The sequence below is a fragment of the Cryptomeria japonica genome, chromosome 8, assembly GCF_030272615.1.
Source record: "Cryptomeria japonica chromosome 8, Sugi_1.0, whole genome shotgun sequence".
In the NCBI taxonomy this organism is placed as follows: domain Eukaryota; kingdom Viridiplantae; phylum Streptophyta; class Pinopsida; order Cupressales; family Cupressaceae; genus Cryptomeria; species Cryptomeria japonica.
The window spans coordinates 406,322,906-406,342,221 of record NC_081412.1 but is presented as its reverse complement, the minus strand read 5'-3'; the positions used below and the strand labels follow the sequence as shown (position 1 = coordinate 406,342,221).

The 19,316-nt window shown below is 37.5% G+C and overlaps 2 protein-coding genes across 2 annotated transcripts in view; one reads left to right on the top strand and one right to left on the bottom strand.

Moving 5' to 3' along the window:
- Positions 1–11,603: 11,603 nt before the first annotated feature.
- Positions 11,604–19,316, bottom strand: part of LOC131079473 (uncharacterized) — a 71,346-nt gene continuing 63,633 nt past the window's right edge. The window contains exon 3 of the mRNA XM_059209915.1: positions 11,604–11,637. The gene's annotated coding sequence lies outside the window, so the exon portion shown is untranslated. The remainder of the gene's footprint in view (positions 11,638–19,316) is intronic.
- On the top strand, positions 14,567–15,193 carry LOC131857689 (uncharacterized). The gene has a single exon (XM_059210389.1). It carries the CDS (start codon positions 14,567–14,569, stop codon positions 15,191–15,193), a length of 627 nt encoding a protein of 208 aa, XP_059066372.1.

The following is a 19,316-nucleotide window of genomic DNA, read 5'->3' as shown; positions in this document are numbered from 1 at the left end:
TTGGATAATATTATGTTTCTCCATATGAACGGCGTTTCTCTTCCATATGTACCTGCATGCTACTAACTATTTTGTTCTTACTCTAAAGCAGTCTTTCCCTGCTACAAATTTGTAATGTCCCCTTTCAGATTTACCTTAGATTGTGCCCTAGGATCTACTGTCGCAATACTACACCAGCCATATCTTCAATTTCAAAGCATTTTCAGATGGGCATTATGGTCAAAGGGAGCTTGTTTTCAGAGGACTTCCTGCATTTTGTATTCCCGAAAGAATCAATTCTGAAAAATCATGAAACCGCATTCCTCCTATCAAGAAGCTAGCATTATTATATCACTTCGCTGATAATGTACATCGTCTTTTCTCCCCTGCATCTTTTTTAACTTTCAATCTATATAATACTCTGCTATAAGAAATGTTGTATCTGAATCTGGTTAGTGGAAAATTTGTTCATACTACATTTTTAAGTATTTGGAATTGTGTCTATCAGATGCATTGATGGGTTTGTTGCCATTTAAAGATTGATGGTACTAGAAAGAGCTTTGATATTTAGCTACGTTTCCCAGGGACACGTCCCCAGGCTAAAATCCCCTGTCCCCATACCGGGGACATTTTGGGGACTTGGGGACGGCCAGGGGATGTTCCCTCACTGTCCCCAAAATTGCAAAATCTGTGGGAAACGTCCCGGAAACTTGGGGACAGCAGTCATTCTCAAAAGGGGTGTCCCGCCATCCCCTAGACAACTGGGGACGCCTGTGACATCCAATAACCGTCCCGGGGACGGCCAACCATCCCCCTTTTCCCAGCACATTTAAAAATAAAAAAAAAGGCTAAAATGCTTATAAAAAACCATTTTTAATTTTTTTTTGTGTGGTCCCCACACCTCAGCAATAGTACGTTTCCAGGATGGGGGTTTAACTATATTTTGATAATGAAATGTTCATGGTTGCCATTTTTGTTCAGTTTGTTTCAGTAAATAAGTTATTACATATTCAAATCTATTGGTTTCCCACATTTTGGAAGGCATGTTGCATTATATTTACAGATCAGACATATAATAAATTTTTGGGAGGTAATTTTGCTATATTGCTTCTTCAGCAATAAATATTGTTGATACAAGAAATGCTTACAGTCAAAGGTGTTTATTCGGATTTGAAATTGAAGTACTACAACCTATAGTCTCTACGAATACTAATATTCTGTACTCCTTTACAACCCTTACGTCCTGAATGTTAAATGGAAACATCATGGCAGCTTTGAAAGGCCATGATGTTGGAGATTGATTTTGTTGGAATCCTTGCATTTATGATATTGTTATTAGGGTTCAACTGTGCAGTTTTTGAGTCAAACTCATTGACCCATGTTTCATGAGTAGTGGTTCACAAGAACCCATCTATCATGAGAATGAATGGTCCACCTAGATGCAATGATTTCAAAATCTTATGTTTATTCTTTGTTTTTTGGTATTTTGAAAATGGAACTATATGGCAGCAATGTAGCCTTTGAGTATTTTGTATGTTAGTTTTTTAATATCACATGCATATTGACAATGAATTCTAATTTATGAACAATGAATGCATATAATGTTTTCATATCAACATTTAAAATTTCAAAATCTTATGTTTATTCTTTGTTTTTTGGTATTTTGAAAATGAAACTATATGGCAGCAATGTAGCCTTTGAGTATTTTGTATGTTAGTTTTTTAATATCACATGCATATTGACAATGAATTCTGATTTTTGAATAATGAATGCATATAATGTTTTCATATCAACATTTAAATTTTCCCTATATATATAAATTTTCCTTGTATTTTATATAGCCATCCCCAAAGCCATCCCAAAATTGGCAAAATTGTCAACTTGGAACCTCGTCCCCCCATCCCAAAAACTTGGGATAACATAAATATTTAGTAAATGGCAACAAAAAAATGCATGAGTAGTGCTATTGTAAACTAAAATTACAACATCAAGGGAAAATTGAGTATCTATCATTTAGAGTGGTACATTCTCCAAAAGGACACTAATCTTAGGGCATTGCTTATTAGAATATTTAATTATATTTTAGTCACTTATATTTAGTTCCTTGTTTAATGGTCATTTAATCTTTTTAGTTAATTAGCTTTTAAGCTTTATTTAGCATTTAGTTTTTTTCTTTTTAGTTAATTAGTTTTTAAGCTTTATTTAGCATTTAGCTTTTTAGTAGTTCACTTTAAACGACTTGTTCTTAATTTAGAACGTCGTCCTTGTAATCTCTTTATATGCGTTTGTATATTGTGGAATAGATTATCCGATTATTGAATCATTCATTCAATTTATTTTTCATGGTATCAGAGCGGGTCGATGGGATTCTTTAAAGTGGGGTGAATTTTTTAATAAAAATTCATGCCCTTCTTTCTGGTATATTTTCTAGATTTTTTTAATTGTTTTTTAATAAAAAAATGATTTTGCTTTTTAGAAGGCTTTTTGAGGGTTTTTGGTTTGTAGGCGAATTCTTGTGTTGGGTAGTAGTTCATGTTTTTTTTTAGAGTTACGAAGATTTTCGAGTCTGCAACCTGGAGTTTTTTTTGCAGATTGAAAATTTTCCTAGGGTTTTTGCAATTTTCGACTAGGGTTTTCACCCTTCAGTTCAAGTCGAAATTTTATTTTGCTTGTAGATTCTTGGTGGGTTTTTTGAGACCTCAATTGGGTCGTCGTCAGATTTTTCTGGGTGCATCGTTTTTTGTGCCTCAATTTTTGAGCCGTCAGATCTGCATTTTGTTTTTCAGATTTTTCATGGGTTTTTCGAGAGCTTTTTTGGGTTGGTCTCAGATTTTTTGGGGCGCCTCGAATTTTGTGCCAGCGAATTTGCCTTGGAATTTAAAAACAGTCAGCGATTTCTACTAATTATGTGGGTGTTGTTTATGTTGTACATTTGACCTAGGGTTTCTGCCCTATTTTTTTTGCATTTTTTAAAGAAAAAAAAGGTTATTTTTTTGGTTTTTTACGAAAAAATCAAAGGTATTTTTTAATTTTCTGCAAATTATTTTTTTTTGATTATTTTCAGGAAAAATTTCAGGTTTTGAGTTTGCAGAAAATTATAATTTCTTGGTTTCTTCCAAACCTCGAAATTTGTGCCAAAATTCTCTAGGGTTTCAAAATTTTTGTGCAGCTGCTTCTATTTTGATTTTTAATCAGAATCTTCCGTCTCATTCTTTGTGCCTTCACTAGGTTGACCACGTTCAACCTCAGTTTCTGTGATGGCATCTTTGACCAACATCATGTTGGAACACAAACAGAAGTTCAACAGTTGCCACAACATCTGGAAACAGTTCATGTTCACAATATCTAAATGTCGTTGCTTTGATCAGATTGATTTAGGCCAGACCTCGTCTTACAGGTTCCAAGGTTTTCATGATTTTTTCTTGAAAAATTGTTTGTCGGTTCTTTGATTTTTTCCACAAAAAAATCATGGGAGGGTTTTCATGATTTTTTTCTCAAAAATTGTTCGTAGGGTTTATAATTTTCCCTTAAAAATCATCTCATCTGTAATCCGCGATATTCGCGTAAGATTTTAGTTATCTAGGTTTTATTGTTTTTTCCACAAAAACGATTTGTAACCTCAGATTTCTTAGTTTTTCGATTTTCTCCTCAAAATCATAAATTTTCTTTTCAAGGGTTCCCATTTTAGGGTTTGACGTTTTTTTCCTCAAAAATCATGCTTTGTTGCAGTCAGTTTGGGTCGCACCTGCCAGGGCGAACATATGCAACCGTGGTATCTTGCAGTCAGTTTTGGAGTTGATTCTCTTCTGCAAAGAGGTGCCAATTTTCCTCAAAATCATGGTTTCAGTTTTTTAGTTTGGTTACCCAATGTTAGGTTGGATGGATTTTGGTATTCTTGGTCATTAACACTTTTCAGATCCAGGGAGGGTCTCCACTGCAGCAGAGTGTTCTTTTCATTTGTGATCAAAAGACCTTCAGTGTCTTATGTAGAGTAGTTAGTAGATAGAATGACCATTAAGGGAGGGTATTAGAATATTTAATTATATTTTAGTCACCTATATTTAGTTCCTTGTTTAATGGTCATTTAGCTTTTTTAGTTAATTAACTTTTAAGCTTTATTTAGCATTTAGCTTTTTTCTTTTTAGTTAATTAGCTTTTAAGCTTTATTTAGCATTTGGCTTTTTAGTAGTTCACTTTAAACGACTTATTCTTAATTTAGAACGTCGTCCTTGTAATCTCTTTATATACGCTTGTATATTGTGGAATAGATTATCCGATTATTGACTCATTCATTCAATTTATTTTTCATTGACAACATGACAAATTATTTTGGCACATGCAATCCAAAATTTCAAGGTTTATTTGAGTGGGATTATTGATCCCCTTGGCATAAGCTTGGCCATATTCTTGAGAGTTCAAAACATGGAACAAATTTGGAAGTATATGAAGATTCATAAGGCTACCTTATTATGGGGAGAATGTTTTGAACCTTGGTCATGCTCTTATAATAGCTCACTAGGCAACAACTCCTCCAAACGAATTTATTGACTATTGCAGCATTACAGAGCTAGCTGGTAGATTGCTACAGTTGGCATGCAAAGACAAAATAATGATTTTTTTCTTTCCTATTTTTTTTAACAAGTGGACTACGCTGAGGGTCCTAATGTTAACCTATGCTTATTTGATTCCCAAGTTCAAAGTTCAACTGGAGGGAAATTATCTAGTGGGATTCATCTATCAATTTCCAGAGGGGTGATTTCAATAACCATAGAATTAATGCACAATCATGGAGGAATCACCCCAGCTCTGCAAATGGTAAAACCCCAATAGTCTCACCTCTAGATACTTGATAAAAGGTTTGCCTTGAAGTATTTGGTCTCAACTTGAACCATGTAATTTGAACTGCAGTTAAGTTTCTTTGGTGATTATTCGTTATATGCATTAGATATCATAATGCACCTACAATATAAATTTTGAATTTTGAATCTTTTGCCTTTACAACCATTCACGATTAATGTGACTGCCATTTAATGTTAGATAATTATTTTGGAGTTTTTTTTGTAATTTCATACTTCAAATATTATTTATATTTTAGCAGCGTTCTTCTATCCATCTATGAAATTTGGGAATGGTTTTTGCTGTCCCAGGTAACATGTCTCCTAATAGTATCTTTGTAGTTTTTTTTTTTTTTTTGTTATTGTTGTCACGATGGCTCTTGTTGCTCTCGCTATGTCGAGTTTGAAAAATACTACCATTGCGTTTGCTCCCTTTGCGTCGTGTTCTCCCACCCGCCAAATGGTCTTTGGCCTGCTTGGTTCTGGGCTTATGTTGCCTGGGGTGTCGCTTGGGTTGCGGGTAGATAGTGAGGCTTCTGCACCTGTTACGAATTTGGAGGGTTTGTGCTTTGCGGGTGGATCGGTAGTTGTTGATGGTAGGAGTAGCCTAGTTAAGGCATTTGTGGGTGTCAGGGTGCTCCCTCCCAGACCTTTTTCCAATGGTGGTGGGTAGAGCTTTACTTGTGTGGCCAGATTTGCTACTGCTTAGCCTCCCAAAGGGAAATCTCAACCTCTTCTTTGTGCCAAAACCTCCCTTGTTGTGGTTTGTGGCCAAGATGTGGTGGAAAATGTTGCCTTCTACCAATGTTGTGGGTTGGTGTGCAAATTCACTAGGCTTTGACCTTCCCTCCCAGATCTACATCGTTGGGTGAGTGACTCTTTGGAAGCCTTTGGTTGATGGTAGCATCAAGCTTTTCCCTTGTGCTAGCGGTTTCTTTATTTCTTCTTTTGTTTTTTTCTAATGCTCATGACTTGGTGCTAAGTAAGTTGTGGTTTGGGGAGTTCACTCCCTCTCAATCAAACCTTCGATAGCTTTTTTTAACCCTCTTATTGAACCACTCAATGTGTGTCTAGTATGGGTTCATCTTCTCAATCTTCCTCTTTATTTTTGGGAGCATTCTTGTTATGAGGCCATTGGCAACTCTATCGACCACTTCTTGAAGGTTGATGATACCACATCCTTCATGGGCCATTCTATGTTTGCTCACATTCTAATCAATATTGACATCTCTATGCCTCTCTCTGGGGATGTGGTTCTTATGGTTGGGGATAGGCCATGGACCCAATCACTAGATTATGAGGGCATCCGCTTTTAGTGTTGCATATGCTTCTCAACTGGCCATTTAGCTACAGATTGTTCTCTTTCACATTATAAAAGTGTTGCTATTTGGTGGAAGGATGCTAATGGTGATCATTTGACTATTGAAGCTTCCGATTCTAATGACTCTGATGACTTTTTACATGCTGATGATGAATCTCTTCGAGATGAGGTTGTACCTCTTACTGTGATTGTGGCCTCCCCGGTTCCCTTGGATGTTGCTGATATGACCTCCTCTGGCCCTATGGTTACTTTTGTTGCTCTTGTTCTACAACAACCTTCTACTCTACCTGTTGCTCTTGTTCTGCAGCAACCTTCTGCTCCATGTGTTGGCACACCTTCTAATGGGATTCCCCCCTTTGATCCCAATTGTAATGATGGTCCTAATAATGGTATTGCTTGGACTGTTGTTTGCCGTAGGCGTAAACGTATTTCTTCCCCTCGAATGGTGGGTGTTCTTTCCCCTCTTTTGAAGGGTTCCTAGTTGTTTTACTAGTGTGCTATCGAAGGTTTGTTTGGCCTTTGTTTTTAACAGTGGTCTTGTGACCTGTTGTTAATGGTCTGTTCGACCTAGGTTTTTATAGGTTCAACACCCTTGTTTTGCTGAATATTTTTTATTGCTTCCTATGGGCTATTTGTATAAAGGGCTAGCATCCTTGTTTTGCTGAATATTTTTTTATGGCTGCCTATGAGTTGTTTGTATAGAGGGCCAACACCCTTGTTTTGTTGCTTTTATTAATAAAAACCGTCCCTTAATCCCAGAAACTTGAGTAAGAGCTAGTTAATATTCTTTAAATGCTATTTATTTGCTTGAGAATTGTTTCTTAGTTGTGTTCCAAGGGTTTGTTGATATTGCAAATACAAGTGTAATCAGTCTCAGAGAATGTGATAGCTTAAAAGAAGCCTCAAGTTTCATCCCTTGTAAATTCAAATTCCAAACTCTAATGGAAGAGTTGGATCTTTGGGGTACTATGATATAGAAAATATAATTGCAATTAGTTTCAAAGAATGTGATAGGTGAGGGATGCTCAAATTTAACCTAATAAATTTGGGCTCAAAATTTTTGTGGAAGAGTTGAATTATTGGGGTATTGTGAATGGCAAGTTTCTCTTCCAACATATCCACAATGATTTGCAGCTTATGAGAAGGATTCTGCCGATGAAATTACATTGGACTCTGTGAAAGACCACATGATTCCTTGTTGGAAAAATGACAAGGGAGATATTTGACGCTCTTACAACTTTCTACTACAGGGTGAACAACTTTTGGAAGACATGTTAAAAAACAAATTGCCCCAGGTGATGTTGAACTTGATTTGATAATTAATTATGTTATGAAGATAATGGAGGTGTCGATTAGTTGTATGATATTGGTAACAAAGATCTAAGATGATGAATTAGGGCCTATTCCACCAAAGGGTTCCCCATTAGCTCAGGAATCTTTACATCTAAGGAATACCTGATTTATAATCTTTGATAGAGTAAAAGAGTGGTAAGTTGGGATGTATAATCTAATGACAGGATATGATCCTAAACTTCTTAAGAGTCTTCAAAAGTGATTGAAGAGCCCAAGATATCTTCTTTAGAAACTATAAATTGGAAATCTGAAACTCATTTGATTGATTCCAGCAAGGGAGGAGAGGTCACTCCACCCTCTGGTGTAGACAAGATGAGATGGCTTTCCTAGATCTTATAGGATGCAAAGGGGAATGTTGGCAAGCCTAAACAATCAGTTACCCTCTATCTATTTTCTTTTATTTATTAAACTAGAATGACACTAGGAAAGAAAGAACAACATACCATGCCAATATACTAACTAAGTAAACCCTAACAATAGCCTTGGAGCTATATTTTATTGATAAAATCTGTTGGATTATAACAATTAAATAATAATGAGGTGGAACATATTTCCCAAATTAGAGTTGATTTTGTATAATGTTGCTACAGACACCCCACAAATCAATCTAGCAATGGAAAAGAGACTGCCTTTTGTTCAATGCAACCCCTCGATCAAATTACTCACAAGAAACTAGAAGGAATTCATCTTTTGATTTTTGGGAAGGTTTTGTCACCTTTCATCCCTAAATTGGTGGATGGGTGTTGTCTGATGTGGTCTCTCTCTCTCGTTTTGAAATATGTGAAATAAGCATAGTTTGAATGTCTCAAGGTTGGGCACCCTCTATCTATTCATTGACATGCTCCAAACCTATCACACCCTTGCCTCGAAGTAGATAACAATAACTAGAAAATTGTCTTATCCTTAAGACTAAATGATTTTGCATGAAGGGGAATCAAATAACATTGAAGTAATTAAGGAGAAATGACTATAAGCAAGCGACTAAGAAGTAATCAAACAATAATTGATGGAGGATTATAACTTGTCATTACAAGATGCGATTAAGGAGGATAATGTTCGATTATGAAGAAACTCCAAAAAGGTTAAATAGAAGAGGCACACCTTTGCTGAGAGGGCAACCACTTTACAAAGGGGCGCCTCCCTTCATGAAGTGGCCAAGGTATATATGGATGAAGTTCCTAGCAGATATGGGCATCATGGAATATCACAAAAAATTACAATCAACAAGTAAGATCTAATCACAACACTCAACAAATAAGGAAAAATAATCAGAATAAAAAACGTATAAACAATAAACACATACTCAAGATCAAACTCTCACTAATATGATTCAAATATATTATAATCAACATCTAATAATATGAACAATAGCTCTTGCGGTATATATATTTAGCTCATGGATTAATTGTCATTTATTTTTTTCTTATAAACATTTATGTATGATTAAATATAAATTGCATATGTCTGATTAATACATCTGTTTGTAAACCCCCATCATGTATGAAAGGAAGGAGGTGTATGGAAGAGGGGAATCATGAGGATTGCCATCTAGGTAGGCCCACCTTGAGTGGATGACCATGCTACTTGCCACTGGGGCTAAGAGGGCCAAAATTTTAGCCCAAGTTTGTGTGTATAATGATATTGATGACTCCATTTCTATTTGTACAAAATCATGTGTGTAATTTTATTTATTTATTGATGAATAAGACTTATTTGACATTTTATTTACATAAAAAGTAGTACATAATTCACAAAAAGGGGCATTTGGTAAGAAGGTACACCATTCAAGTCTAGATTGGATAGACCCTGAAAAAAAGAAAACCAAAAAGCAATGGCCAATCCCACACAACACTAAGTAGCTAAAGCAATCCCGACAGGGGGGGGTGGGGGGATCTTGATCACTAGGATTTCCCTAGATAATTCCAAGGACAACATTAGCAATATGCTCCTAGCTACCGAGAGTGTCTTCCTTTTTAGGAGTATCTTCTAGTTGAGCATAGACTGCGGAGATGGCTAGAGCCAAACGAGCAAACTTTAGAGCCAGGCCACCTAGAATCTCCACACAAGAGGAGGCGAAGGATTGTTGAGAAGACTAGGACCATCCTCCATGGGCCTTATTGTCTTTGGAAATTGGAGGTTGAGAGCCATGAGGTTGAGATTCTTTGTCATGTTTAGAGGATTGACTATGACCTTGCTTATGCTCTTGAGTAGAAGAGTCATGGGGAATTTTGGCAATAGTAGAATGAGGATTCTTCCAACGATTCAATAACTCTTGAAGATGTGCAACTTCAGATGCAACTTTCAAAGGTTGCACTTGAATCTACATAAGAATATTAAAACAATAATAGCCTTAGAATACATAGAAAAATGTTGGTTTTAGAACGTTCTATAAAAATAGTTGCATTTTTATCTTTCCAAATACTAAAGAGAATTTTCACTTTGAAAGCATGTCAAATTTGAGTATACTTGAATGGGAGACAAGGGCAATCTCCTAGTAAAACCATATGCCAAGAAAATGGAGCAGGTTGAAAATATTTGAAAAAAATATTTATCCAAAACCAGGCTTCTTGAGATCTAGAACAAAACAAAGAAAGGTGCTTGAGATCCTTAAAATGTCCACAAAATGGACAATGAGGATTAGGAACCCAAAATTGGGCCAAATGTGCACTAATAGGGAGACCTTGATAGAGAATACACTAGGCAAGCTGAGCCAATTTATGTTTAAGAATAGTAGGTTAGACACTCTAGAAATGGTGTTGTCATGAACCAATAGAGGGCTAAAGGTGCCGATGATGGTTCAATTGATTAACTAGAGGTAGATGAGGCAAAAACCACATATAAAATTTACAAGGCTTGTATTTGTGAAAAGGGTGTATCAAGATACCATTTCCAATTTTTCCACTAGGCTTAAAAGATCTCACCCCAATTTTATGAATCATTTGGGTAGGGATGGCATCAATAATATCTTGAAAAATCTTTTGATTTTGATTGACAAGCCTGCATTTTGTGTTGAACTTTAAGCAAGAGAAAATTCTTGGCGGCATAATGAGTGAAGTCTAGCAACACCCTAATACCTCTTTTAAAAAGCTTCAAACCATGAATCCATGGGACTTTAGCTAGAGGATGGTCTTGACAAGAAACAATTGGAGATCTCACCAAATAGAATGTTGATATCTTATGAGGTATTTCATGACAATCATTTTCCATACTTCATGTGAACACTACGGGTGTTAATTATAGTTTATCAAATCACATACCTCATATGGATATGTTATACATATCAAAGATATTTCATTAGCTTCTCATGTTGATATTATTGATAATTCATTACATTTGCCTTCATTACATGATGATACTATGAGCCTTAGTGAGGAATCATTACATGATAATTATGATGGTTATACGGCTAGATATTTATAAATTATAAGTAAAATCATTTATAATCACTAAGTATATGTGTTTCTATGATGACATCTTACTTATTAGTGAGCTTATATCATACTTAATGATTATAAATTTATCAGGTACTTTGATACATAACATTATACATCATCAGCTACTAAAACTTTATATTCATTCAATGGATTATAAATCCTCTTGATCATGAGATCAGGTTCAGCTGATCATAGAGATCAGAAACAAGAAATCATTACAAATCTACTTCAACAAATAGAGGTCTTTGGCAAATTGAATATCAACTAAAAATAGAAAAATAAACATGCATATTCATGCACAATTACAATTAGTTTTTTATGCAAATTATATTTTGAGAAAAGCATATTCTTAGTTGTAGTTCTTCCTATATAAAGAAGGAGAAAATAATATTTTAATAGAATGTCTATTCTTATCTCCATACCAAACTACATAAACAGTTCTCCTCATACAACTATTCATACAAAATGTTAAAACTAATATACCAACAACAGTACCTCTCCCACATGATCTGGATTTAGATTATTTTTCATACTTTTACCCTATAGAAATCATCTCTTCTCCTTAAATGATATGTTTTCCAATGCTAAATCCTTACACTTAAGGGTATCATGCCCTTTCCTTCATATATTATGTGTTTCTATTGCCACCTCTTTATAATTAATATAATTTAGTACTTGAATTTTATAATAACATCCAGCCTCATACAAATCCTGCCTCTCTCATTCTACCACTAGACTTGTGTATTGCTTATGAGCAATAACTTTGCATTTCTCATGATGATATGAGTTAAAAGGGTCTGCCTCCCGTGAACACCATCTATCAACATCTGCATTTTCGACATCAGGTTTCTCAAAACAAGACCAGTGAAGAGCATCCTCCAAATTTCGAGACTTACCCAGGATAAACGCTGCATTTCTCACTATTTTTTCCCCCTCTGTCACCATTCCACTCACGTATTCCACGAAGATTGCAAATGGAAGATTTGTAAGACATGCTCCCAAAATATCTGCCAATGTCCTCTCTATCCACTGAAGTAGCTCCTCTACAGTGCCAAATTGATTATATTCAAGTAAGGTTTTGCTAATTCTGTAAAGATTGTTTCCCGCCAAAGCCTATGCAGGCCATTGTCTAGGTTGGATTGATACTAATTCGTTTTCAAAGGCCATGACATGCATTTTTCCAATTTCTGCTAGACATTGAATTATTTGAAGATTTGTTACCAAACTAGGATCATGTACAGCTGTAGTGTTGCAGGTGCCAGTATTCAGAGACAAAATTGGCAAGGTCATGATCCAACCATTTTCTCTTGAGATCTATACTTGACCACACAATTGTTGTTGCCTTCCTCATATTCAACAAGCCCCTGGAGTCCAAATTGTTCTCAACAAAATTCATCAGTTTTAGACTCTGTGAAAACCCCATTAGCATCATTTGAATGTGATCTCCATAAAATTGAGTAAGAGAAAGAGCAAGGGTGATGAGTGTCATGGCAGGTAGAGTCCAACAGTTGGGAGGGATGTCTGAGGATGAAGTAGGAACGGGGGGAATGTTTTCATTCTCAAAGAGGTGCATTCCCTTGAATACTTCGCACACGCTTGACTTAGATAACAAATGTAGAAATTCTCTACAATATTCGTTCCTCCCTATTTCCATCCATCGGTCCATGTCTTTGTGACCACTGCTCGACATCCACAGCACTAAATCATCCTCCCCCTCTAAATGCAATACGTAATTATTGAATCCAATACCCCCTGCAGTAGCCACTTGGTTTGAAACAGAAACAGAAACAGAACCCACCTGAATCCTCCAATGACTGCACCCAAAAGCATTCACTTCCCTTTCTGCCTTGGTGCAGGAGAGGTTATGCATAGTCCTAAATAAAAATGCCAACAAAGTCGATGCAAGGCGAACAGTTTTACCGACCTGAAATCCAAAGAAAGTGTCAAGGACTTAGGAAACAAAATCCCTAACAAGTATAGAGTAGTTATGTATGATTTACATAAAATTCAGTCTCAGTACTTTTGAAATTTAAAAATTCAGAGGGTTTCAATTTTATTTACATTTAACTTCATCTAGAGTTGTAGTAGCATTATAGTTTGAACTCCATCTTGAAAGAGGCAAATAAAATGAGAGTGCTTAAAGATTTTAGATTTTCAGAGTAAAATATAATCTGAGGTATGTGGATACTAGATAGTAAAGTTTTTAGTTCAGACATCTACATTTAAATTCAATTCAAACTATGATGCATTGTAGTTTGAACTCCTACTTGAAAGAGGTCGGAGTAAAATCAGATGAAAGTATTAAAAAGACTCTAGAATTTTTTTGCAGTCAGCCATCATATGAGGTAATTCAAACACTTGAGTCTTATCAGAGATCCTCGGTAAAATAAATTACGAGATCAATATCATGAAAATGTGTCAAATGAAGATTCTTGGATGGGTTTTTTCTCAAATTAAATTTGCAAATAAATAATTCAGTTTTAGATATGCGGTGTTTCTGCAATGTATCAAATTATATGTTGAGTTATAGGGATTCACTGCCTAGTTTTCAGTTATTTTTTTCCTACCGTTCTATTACTAATGGTCAACAAGAAGTTGTCTCTTCTTATTTAACAATCATTATATCTAAGTACTGCTCATCATGAATATGAGAAAGACATTCTTATAAATTACTAGCTATAAAAGTTTTGTTGACTGCTATTAGGCAATGATCTCAAATTGGTTTCTTTGTATTTAATATGAAACTCGTAGAAAAACTTAGTATATGCCTATCCATGGCACAGGGGAACCAGAGCCTCCTGTGGCGGAGGCCATTCACAGTGTCGGCTGCAATTGCAATGATTCCCCTGCTATGTATATGCCTATCCATGGCACAGGTGCACTGAATCTGTTGTTTTTGTCTGTGTTGCAGCTATATCCCCACATTGGACTTGGAAAAATTCTGCCTTGTTTATTAAATCTGTGAATTCAGTGTGTAACGATGCACATTTATGCCAAAGGCATTTCTTATATGAACTGAGTCAGCTATCTTAAATCAAGAGATATAAAATTTAGTTACCTTGATGCAAGATGATAGAGCAAGACTATATTTTGCGAACATATGTGAAAATCGTCTGTCACTAAGTACCTAGTGTAGTGCACTAAGAAACAAGAGAACGCGTGAAGTCTCTGTCCAAAAAGTATGCCAAAACCAAACTAAATTGTCATGGCTTTATCTCCAATATAATTCGTTGTCTATGTCTGCAATCACAAAATATAACTCTCCACTATTTACCTGCAATCATGTCACCTATGTTTTCCATAATTAACATCCAATTATTATGTTCATTTAGACTATTTGGTTTACTTATATGTCCTAGTTTCTTAGTGCTTTTTCATAGAAATCACTTGTTTTTTATTACTTTCCATTTCAAATTGAAGTTATTATTGTTTCTACTTTTTATATAAATATTATAAAACTTTTATTTCAATAAAATAATTTATTGTCAACTGCTTGGTCCATTGGGCCTTCCTTTATTATCTGGAATCTTTGGTTGGAGAGGAATAGGCGGATCTTTCAAGATTTGCAGCTGATGGCTCCTCACCTTTGGAGGAAAATTTTACACTCCTTAGGGGAAACTATTGGGGCTAAGTGTGATATGACTATGCGGGTGGACCCTCGGGATGTTGATTGTTGTAATCGTCTTCATCTTCCTCCTCCGCAACGACAACTCATGCGTAACAGGTGTAGGCATCCTACCCCAAAGGTGAATAGGGAGGGAAGATGGTCCCCTCCTCCCTTGGGAGTCCTAAAAATCAACTCGGATGGCTCTTCTCGTGGTAATCCTGGTCATGCTGGCATTGGAGGTGTGGGCCGTGATAGCTCAGGGGATGTTCAGTTTATTTTCTCTGAGTATAAGGGTCTTCATACGAATAATCTTATGGAGGCTCAGGCTATTTTAGTGGCTATGGAGCGGGCCAGTCAGTTGGGTTGGCAAAGGATCATATGTGAGTCTGACTCCCAGGTTGTGGTGAACTTACTGAAAAGGCAGTATATGGATAATGTGAGCTGGCAGCTGGCCTTGATTGTTGAACAAATTCTCACTCTCTGTGCATCTCTGGAGCATGTTACTTTCAACCATATTCCCCGTGAATGGAATGGTGTGGCTGATTGCTTGGCTAAATGGGCTTCCGATCATATGCATGATTGGAATTTGGTGGATCGGGGCCATCTGCCCCCGGATTTGTCTCATCAATTGGATCACTTGGTTGATCTTGATAGGGCCATTTAATGGCCTTGCTTTGTAATGTCTCCTTGGTTTAATAATATTTTTACCCCTTTAGGTTAAGAAAATGAATGAGCTCACACTATACTGACAAATAAGATCTATAATTTGCACTGCAACATTATACACAAATCAATTCAAAGGCTTTGAGCTCAACAACTTTCCCGCCTCTACCATCGTTTGAATTTGAATTGGTTGTATGATCACCCCCCTCTAGGGAGGTCCCCTCCTCCCAGCAATCGGACCCCCCCCCTCGATACCACGGTCGGTTCACATGCCCCTGGTTCCGCTTCTGGGACCCCACTATCTGCGAGTCTTACGGAAAAGACTGTCAAGATCGATATTCCTTCTAGCTCTTCAACTTTGGTACTGACGGAATCTGGTCAAAGAGATGAGGACAAAGGATTGGATAACCTGGAAGCAAACCAGAAGAATACACCCCTCCCGAACTAGAAAATGCTTCCAGGGAGAAGAATGTGGAGAATGGAAAGAAAGATTCCAATTCCAATTGGAAAAGTGCTCTTCTAGGGTCCACTTATATGACTTTGGAAGCAGCTTTGGCTAACTTTACCCAAACTAACGAAGGAACGAAGATCAAGCTCCCTGATAGTCTCATGGATAAAATCGCTTCATCCCTTCACCTAGCGATAGTTGGACGTTTCTTCTCCTTTAGACCATCTATTGACATGGTTAGGCGGTGAGCTAAGACAAGATGCAAATTAAAGGGAAGCATTGACATCTCGGCTATGCCATGAGGTCTCTTCCTTTTCAAGTTTATTGCAGAGGAAGACCAGATCTTTGTCCTCTTAGCCTCTTGGGCCTATGGAAAACATATTCTAACTCTTGCTAAATGGAATCCTAGGTTTGACCCATCAACCAAACTCAATTGCATGGCTCCTGTTTGGGTTAGGCTCCCTAGCCTCCCACTAGAATTTTGGGATGAACAGATCTTTCACTGGATTTGGAACTGGTTTGGCAGCTATGTTACTATAGACTCGGCCACTCTTGCTAAATCCAAGTTGGTTTATGCCCGTTTCTGTGTTAATGTTTCTATTAACAAAGCGCTTCCCAACTTTGTTTCTCTAAACTCAAAGTGGGGAAAATGGTCCCAGACAATTATCTATGAAAATGCTACTCTTTTTTGTCAGAAATGTGCTAAACAAGGGCATACGTATGCCGAGTGTAAGACATTGTTGTCTGCAAAACTCAAGCTAAAAGAGAAGGCTATTGTGGATGCACCCATCAGCCCAAGTGCTTCCTCTTCTTCAACCCCTTTGGGGCTACCTAATGTGAGTGAGATCTCTGATGATTACCCCCACACTGATAAGATCCTTGACATTTTAAAAACCCTTGTTGATCCAATGAAGAATTCTAGCCCAGTAGCACCTCTGGAAGATGGTGAAATTCCCTCGATGATTAGTCTACGGCTATCCCCTGGTCCTTCTGCCTCCCCCTCTTTGGCTACGGGTGATAGCTACCTCTCCCCTAAGCCTCCTGCTATAACTATCCCCATGACCCCACAACCCCCTTTTAACCTCTGTGGTGTTAAGACCCCCCAGGTGGAAATAAGTTGTTAATCACAGCCCCTCTTTGCCCCCCTAGTAGTTTGGAGACTTTGGAGGGACTGGCTAAATCTCCCCCGCCGACTTCTAGTGTGAAGTTATCACCACCTTGTTCTCCCTCTGCGGATAATGAGGACTGGTTGACTCAGAAGAAAAAAACTAGATCTAAGAAGGCAAATGTGGGTATTGATAGTAAAGTTAGATCAAGACCAACTGAGAGGGTGCTGAGACATAAAGTTATGGCAAGGGATATTGAAAGGGACAAACAACTGACCCTTGATGGAATCAACAGGAATAAGAAATGAAGTTTCTCTCCTGGAACATAAGGGGACTCAATAGCCCCCAGAAACAATTTGCTATAAAACAATATATCTTGGAAATGAAACTAGATATTTGTCTTCTTCGGGAGGTAAAAATGTCCTACTAAATTTTTGCAACCATTGTTGGTAAACTTTGGTTTGGGGCTGCCTATTTGTATGTTGAGGTGCTGGGGGTGTGTGGTGGAATTTCTACCCTTTGGGACCCCTTCAAATTCCAAGGAAAGATCTATGTAAGCACTCTGAACTTCCTAGCAGTTACTTTTCAATATGGTGATCTCTGCTAGCACTTGTTCAATATATATGCCCTGAATTCCAAAGTGGGAAGGCATCTGGTGTGGGAGGAAATTTCTGAGCTCATCCTTGTAGAACAAAATTCTCATTGCATGTTGGTAGGGGATTTCAACACCCCTCTCTACCCCTCTGAGAAATGTGGAGGTCTTGTGGATTTTCCTGATAGCATGGGAGATCTTGCTAATCTTATTATTGCTACTAGCCTCTTTGATCTAGATCTTCAACGTGTCCCCTACAAAAGGTTGAATAATAGGAAAGAGAATCATCTAATTCAAGTCAGATTGGATAATTTTCTTGTCCCTTCCAATTAGGATATTGGTCACAACTCCTATCTAAAGACCTTCCCAAGGACTACTTCAGATCATAGCCCTCTCCTCCTCCATTGGACTGATAGACCCCCCCTAGTTCCTCCCCCTTTCCACTATGAAATCATGTGGGCCTCCCACCCAGATTTCCAAGATCAGGTCAAGGGTTGGTGGGCCACCCCAGTCCAAGGGACTGCATTGTTCAGAATTGTTGAGAAACTGAGCCTCATCCGTAGAGAAGTGAAAGGTTAGAATAAGGCAACCTTTGGTGACATCTTCAAAAAGAAGAAGGATCTATGCTCCAGACTTGAACAATTCCAAAGCAGTATACCTGCAAGTGACCCCCCTCACTCTCTTCTTGTTGAAGAAGAAGAATGCCGAAAGAATTGGAAGGAAACCGTTTTTGAGGAAATCTATTAAAACCAAAGATCCAAAATTCAGTGGTTGAAAGAGAGCAACAAAAACTTGGCTTTCTTCCACCGCTCAACTAGCATTCACAAAAAAAGAAGCTTTATCAAACGTCTAAAGGACAACTCTGGTCAAGAGATCATTGGTGAGTCCCAAATTGGTCAAACTGCCATTGATTTCTTCATCCATATGTATACTGAATCTGGAAGAGGTAATGAGTCCCTCCAGGACAGGCTCTTGTGTAAGCTCCCTAATGCCATTGGGGAGGAGGATAACTGTCAGCTCCTTTCTCCCATTTCCTCAAAGGAGGTCCACTTGGTTGTCCTTGCGATGGGTGCTTTCAAGACCCCAGGTCTAGATGGCTTCCCCCCGACGTTCTTCCAGGATTACTAGGACATTGTTAGTTATGATGTTACTAAAGCAGTGAAGAATTTCCTTAGGACTAGTAAATTACTAAAGAAACTAAACAACACCTACATTGTTCTTGTCCCCAAGTCTCCGAACCACAATTACATGAAGGATTTTCGGCCTGTAAGCCTCTGCAATTCTATCTACAAGATAATCTCCAAGGTCTTGGTGAATAGAATTAAGTCGCTTCTAGCTAAGTTTATCAGTCCCTCCCATAAAGGTTTTGTCCTTGGTCATCAAATCCTAGATGTAGGCATTGCTACCCATGAAATTATCCATTCTCTGGACAGAAGCATAATTCCAAGTATGGTTTTCAAACTCGACATCTCAAAAGCTTCTGATAAAGTCAATTGGTGCTTCCTATTTAAAACTCTCTCAAAATTGGGCTTCAACCAGAAAGTTGTTGATATGATACGGGAATGTGTTTCTATGGTTCAGTTCTCGGTCTTGATGAATGGGACTCCTAGGGGGGCCACTTTAAAGTTGGAAAAGGTATTTGATAGGGAGACCCTCTATCCCCTTATCTTTTCATTATGATTGCATAAGTCTTGGGTAGGAATGTGGTTGATCTGATGATCAATGGAAGATTGCAGGGATTCAAAGCGACTTCTACTACTCCCCCCTCGATGATTCAACAATTTGTTGAGGATACCTTTCTTTTTGGCATATCCTTCGTGATTGAGGCAAAACTATGGAAGAATTTACTGGCGGACTATGCCTCTGCTTCAGGGCAATGTATCAACTATAATAAAAGTAATCTCTTCTTCTTCAACACCCCTGTGGACCTTCAGACTAAAATCCTTTCTATCCTTAGGTGTAAGTTTGTTGCTCTTCC

What these genes read in the sequence shown, in the direction of transcription:
- LOC131857689 (XM_059210389.1), top strand. Translation starts at nt 14,567, where the DNA reads ATGCGGGTGGACCCTCGGGATGTTGATTGTTGTAATCGTCTTCATCTT.